Source organism: Lepisma saccharinum, chromosome 28 (genome assembly GCF_977018435.1).
Source record: "Lepisma saccharinum chromosome 28, izLepSacc3.1, whole genome shotgun sequence".
NCBI classification, from domain to species: domain Eukaryota; kingdom Metazoa; phylum Arthropoda; class Insecta; order Zygentoma; family Lepismatidae; genus Lepisma; species Lepisma saccharinum.
Window position 1 is genome coordinate 4,771,748 of NC_139256.1, and position 6,491 is coordinate 4,778,238.

Sequence of the window (6,491 nt, forward strand, 5' to 3'; positions counted from 1 at the left end):
GACAAGAAAAGAAATGTTATCTTACCTTCAAATTTGGCGGGAAAAATTTAAACCGGAGAGAAACATGGAATGAGTTGAAACAATTGGGTATTGTTAACAATAAAAAGTCTCACGATAATATATTCTCTCTCATAAGTACCACTGAAGATTTAGATGCTGTTAATGACCATTTTGGTAAAATTTGCAATGAATCTGAAATTCCTCCTCCACTTAAGGCTCAGCAAATAAAGCATTTCGAGAACAAAACCTGTTCCACCGCTGAACAGTATTTTAACTTTACTGAGGTAACTGAAAAAGATGTACATAGAACTATTTATAGCATACGCTCAAATAGTTTTGGAGTAGATGGTATCAGCACTAAAATGCTCAAACTTTCTTTGCCTTATGTTTTATCTCCGTTAACGCACGTCATTAACTCCTCTCTTTCCAGTGGCGTCTTTCCTGAAATGTGGAAAGAAGCACGAATCCTGCCACTTCAGAAAAAGCAGATCGCCACTTCTTACAATGACTTTAGGCCTATCAGTCTTTTGCCTGTGCTATCTAAAGTACTCGAGAAAATAGTGCATTCGCAGACGTTAAACTACGTTAACACGAATAATTTACTGCCCCCGCTGCAATCCGGATTTCGTGAGAAACACAGCACAGCCACTGCTCTTGCTAAAGTTGTGGATGATATTCTCTATGCCATTGATAAACAGCAAGTCACTATTTTAGTACTTCTGGATCTCAGTAAGGCTTTTGACACTGTGCAGCATGACTTATTATTAGCCAAACTTAAATATTACAAGTTTTCTCCTTCAACATTAAACTGGTTTCAAACATATCTATTTAACAGACGTCAAAGGGTCGTATTACATAATTCACCATCTCACGTGTCTCAACCTATAACGCTGAAAGCAGGCGTACCGCAAGGATCGATATTAGGCCCCCTCCTCTTCACCCTTTACACTGCAGATTTGCAGCAAGTTATAAAATACTTCACTCCACATTTTTACGCAGACGATACCCAGTTATATTTCTCAGATCATTACGCTTCGTTGGAACATAAGCTTCAGTCACTAAATTCTGACTTGAACAGCGTCAGTAACTGGTGTGTATTTAACGGTCTTAAAATAAATCCAGAAAAATCCACTTTCATGATCATTGGTTCTAATTATTCAAGGTCGTTAATTAAAAATATTAAGTTCAAGCTCAAAATAAACAATTTGCCCATTGTCAGGAATAACACTGCTAAAAATCTTGGTCTGATTTTTGACGAAATTTTTGATTGGACAGAACATGTAAAGACGCAATGTAGGAAAGCTTATGGAACACTTAGGAATCTGAATCGTTTCCGTGACTTACTCCCTGCGGAATGCAAGCTAAGACTCATCCAAGCATTAATCTACCCATTGTTCGACTATTGTGATAATGTTTACGGCCCTCAACTCTCGCAAAAGCTCAGTAAAAAAATACAAATGGTGCAAAATGCCTGCTTCCGATACATTTTTCAAGCAAAAAGATCCGATCATATTCTTCCATTCTTAAATAATAATCAGGTTCTTACCATGGCAAACAGAAGGAAGTTGCACTATCTCTGTTTTATACTCCGCATACTGACAGAAGGTAAACCGCAGTACCTGTTTGAGAAGATACATTCCCGTAGGGAAATCCATCAGTATGTTACCCGTAAGCGGAACAACTTCGATTTACCCCATCACTCTACAACGGCCTACAAATCCTCTTTCTCCTTTTCGGCTCCCAAAGCATGGAATGCATTGCCTGCAAATATCGCTAGTGTAAAAAACCCATTATATTTTAAAGGTAAAATAAAAGATCTGCTGTTAATGGAACAATGGCAGAGTCGGGGCACATACTGAAGGTATCAAGTCACTCACTATAAGGAATTGTATTATTGTATTATTATTACTATTGTCTTTTTTATTTCTAGTTACACTTTTTTTTTTGCAACTAATTCCTATGTATTTTTTCTTTCTTCATTTTTTATTTTTATTATTATTATTATTATTACTTTACGTTTAGCTTACTGCTCCATAAGTTTATAATCATCTCATATGTATTCTCATATTGACAAGGGTTAGGTGGCAGAGCAGCCCTTGGCTGAACCTCGCCCGCTGAATAAAGAAAATTTATTATTATTATTATTATTATTCTCCCATTTTGATTTCCACACCGTCAGCGTGGGCAATACTGGGCTCAGGAAGGCAGTTTTTATAAAAGTCTACGCATTCCTTCAGGTCTTCACTATTGGCTGTAACACATTTACTTGGAATAACATTTTGCAAAGAAGAGATCAGTGTCCTGTGGCGTTGGAATCTGTCACTAAGCTGTGTTATAATATGGTTTAGAAATGTAAGAAAAACATTCAACTTATAATACTCCTCACAGGTCATAGACGGGATATTGTCTCGATGGGCTTGTCTTTTCACGATCCTGGGAAAATCCATATGGCCACCGTTTTCAGTAACCATGTAAGTGGCATAGGCGAAAATCTTCTTGAATTCTTCTTCTACATTTTCGCGCATGGCATTTAAAGTATTGATAACATGGTCCACATGGTTGCAAGCTTCTGCTAAGTCTGCATTTACAGCCTGGAGTTGTCTACATAAAGTTAGGGTGTAAGAAAATATGTTTTCTAAAATCAGGAGGGGGACAACGAATTTAGCTCCTTCAATGGCACTTAACAATTGGCATGCCTTTTGAGCAGTCTCTTTGTTTGCAGACGATTCTAGCAACTCCAGTGCATTCACTACAGCTGGATACAACTCTTTAAATCTGATAACACTCTCGTGCTTATGGACCCATCTTGTTTCACAAAGACCTAACAGAGTTGCATGTTGACATTCTGGTAGGTTTTCTTTTATTGCCGTTTTCAGAACTTCGTTTCTTTGAGCAGACGAACGGAAGAAATTTGCAACAGACTGAATGCTTCCTAGGCAATTGCGTATGGACGATAGAGTACACGAATTTGCCAAAGCAAGGTTCAAGGAATGAGCACTACAATGGACGTAAAGAGCCATGGGGTGGTCCTTCCTAATATATTCATTAACACCATGCAGGTAACCGCTCATGGCTGATGCTCCGTCATATCCCTGTCCAACCAAGAAATGACAGTTTATGTTATTTCTTTTTAAGGTTGCAGAAAGCAGCGTGGCCAAGCCCTTGCCTGTAAGGTCGACTGCTGGAACAAATTCAAGAAAGACTTCGCGAATTTTACCTTCCTTCACATCTACATAACGCACACACACAGATACCTGTTCAATTCGAGAAATGTCTGTAGTTTCGTCTGCCATCACAGAGAAACACTAGGCAGCATTCACTTTCTCCACTATCTCTTTCTTAATTATGTCACCACAAATCGTAATTAACTCGTTTTGAATGGTAGGGCTTGTGTACTTTGAATTGAGCGCACCCGATTCCAAATGTTTCTGAAGCACAACGTCACCTGCACTTACACGGAACCGTAGTAAGGCACGGAAATTACCGTCGTTTGTTTCAGCCTCCTCAGACTTCATCACGTTTCCAAAGTCATCCGTTCCGCGAAGAGCAATTTCTTGACGACCGCAGAGAATAATTGTTTCTATAATGGAGCGCAGTTTCTCGTGATTTTCAGCTCCTTGTTTAGCTCGCTCGCTGCACAATTGGTCCACTATCTTATTACTTTTCCCTTCAGTCACTTTTATGAAATTCTCGGCTAGCTCTAAACACCGTTTATGGTATGACGTATTCGCATGGTTTGCAAAATCTTCCAAAGCATTTTTTAAATTGCAGTGCTCTTTGGTAACAAGAGCCCCTAAATGTTGATGCCCCCCTTTACCCCCTTCCTCCCCTCGAGAAAACAGTACGTACACTTTGCACAATGCGCCTTCCATGTTTACTGGAATAGGCTAGCCACGGAAACTTTTCCAACCACGTTAGCTGAAATCTTAGATTTCGTGCAGTTCTGCGTGGGAAAGCATATGTTGAAGAAGGAACCCACGGATTCTTCAAAAGTTGTTCTTTTTTCAGATTGTTGAGATTTGCTACATTAAGGTAAAGACCAATATCATTTTCACAGAAAGAACTATCACTTTTAGTTACCAACAAATCGGCTGATGCATTTGTGATAATATCATTTTGCTTGTCATCCGTTGATTTCGCGGCGAAGTCATCATTAGAGGTGTCACCACTGTTACATCCGTTTTCACTTTTAGATTTTTTCTTGAAAAACATCCCAATCGAGAGTTGTCCGCTTCTCCCATCTGCACCGCGTTTCATTTTTGGGTTCGCAAAGCACTAAAACTCCGGCACAAGAAACACACTCGTATCACACCACAAGGACGCGATCTAAAAGGACAAAGATACTTCCATCCAGCAATGACAAATTTGAGACCGGAGGCTATTGGCTAGGACAACGACTGGACTATAAGAGTCATGTTTGTTTGACAGTCAAATCTAAATTCAACCTTAAGCGATCCATTCATTTGTCGCGATGCAGACGCATCTCGCGCATGGTGCAGTAATATTCCCAGTAGGGAAATTGTTCAAACAAGGGATTTTGCAGGGGGGGGGGATAAATAGGAAAGACGGAAAAAAACTATAAAAATATGCAATAAACTGGGAAATGAAAACATTAAACTTTTTCTTTTGTATATCTATCTTAAACTTAAAGACGATATTTGAATATTAAAATTATAGAAATGAAAGGGGAGGGGGGTTAAACACCTTATCTAACAGCCCAGGGAATTTAAAAGTTAAAAGGGGAAATTTTGAGTCCCAACCAGAAACAACACTGAAATGAGAACGGTCAAGTGAAAGTTTAAGGGTCGCGGGTGGGTTGTGGACATAAATAAAACCTGTTTTCCTCAAGTTTCAGGAATTCCAACTGTTTGAAAATTCTGACTAAATTGTCCCAAGGCGGATTTCTCTCCACATTGTCTTCCTCTTGCATTTTTGTACCTAGGTAGAGCTGTGAATAAGTTTTCGACTTTGAATTCTCAACCTGTATAAATCTAACATGTCAGACGTTTCGGGGGGGGGGGGGGTTGAACCCTAAGAACCCCCCCCCCTTAAATACGGCCATGATTACGAGTACCTTTATTTGCGTTGTCTCGCTTGCATATGACACAGTATGGCGCGTACACCTTCGTACATAATCACACGTCGTGCTTGTGTTTTGTCAATTTTCATTTGTTATCTAGTGTTTCCAACCTTTGTAACACAAAACAACACTCGTGAAGAAAGCTGATGTAATTTTCTTTATTATTTTTTTTTTACTTCTTCGCATTGTTTTACGAACAAAATTTTAACTATGCTGGCCTAACCTAACCTTGCCGGAAATGGTTCGTGGGGCTATCCGTGAATGGTTTTTGGGGCTATCCGTCAATGGTTTGTGGGGCTCCCGGTATGAATTTCACCACGCATCCACGACACATCATGTTCATATTTTTGGTTGGAAACACTGCATCCCAATGAACATCAACAAAACACAAGCAAGTCGCGTGATGATCTACGAAGGTATATGCGCCAAAGGCTATTGTCCGTCGGAGAATTAATTTTCAACAAAAAACATGAATTTCCGCTATGATACATTCCCACATGACAGAAAACACCTTCCAGATGTTAGACAATGCTGCAGGAAGTTATTACCGTAAGCAGTTTCTTGTGTACAAATGAAGAAATCTGTTTGTGGAATAGTAAATTAGTGCCAGTTTTATGTTATGTTAAGAATGTTAATATTGTTAGAATTTCCATGATTTTTTGGAGGTAACAGTATGGTATAGGGAAATCACATTTCACTCGTTCATTTCGTCATTTTTTACATTCGTACTTACCTATTATACATTGCGAAACTTTGTTTAAGGTGGGATTTCGCTTCTTTCACGAAAATAGCTTCAATTTTCCACATATCGAGTGGAGAAATCTTGATTAGCGTTGTCGATGATCAGTGGGTTTGCAGTGTTGCAACTTTCTTCAACGAAAAATACCTACTTTTGTGTTACTCATTTTGTATTTTTTTTCTAGGTTCGAAAATCCCACGAACCATGCACGTGTAGCCCCACGCACCATTGACGGATAGCCCCATGAACCATGCACGGATAGTCTCACAAACCAATCATAAATACACAAACCATTCATAAATAGCCCCACGAACCATGCACGCGTAGCCCCACACACCATTCACGGATAGCCCCACGAACCACTCGGATAGCCCCGCAAACAGTGACGTGCGGTGATGTCGACATTTGGGGTAGCAATCAGTGGCGTGCCCAATGGAGGTTGGTGTGGGTCATAATCCCCCTCCTCCCTTTAAGGCCCAGTATTCCTAAAAATAGAAAGTCAAAGAAAGGAAAGAATTGCAAAATGAGGAAGGACTACTGAAAAGAAGCACGTGTTAATCCCACCCACTTTCGAAAATCCAAAACAAGTTGATTTGACTATTAATCAAGAGATCCCGTGTTCGAACCCCGACCTGGGCATGGGTGTTATTTGTGTTTATCCCTTCATCATTT

The 6,491-nt window shown here is 39.6% G+C and overlaps 1 protein-coding gene across 1 annotated transcript; it reads right to left on the minus strand.

Annotated features, from left to right (window-relative positions):
• Positions 1–2,147: 2,147 nt before the first annotated feature.
• LOC145980577 (52 kDa repressor of the inhibitor of the protein kinase-like) lies at positions 2,148–3,293 on the minus strand. Its single transcript, XM_083113612.1, has one exon. The coding sequence runs from the start codon at positions 3,291–3,293 to the stop codon at positions 2,148–2,150; it is 1,146 nt and encodes a 381-aa protein (XP_082969738.1).
• Between the last annotated feature and the right edge of the window lie 3,198 nt (positions 3,294–6,491).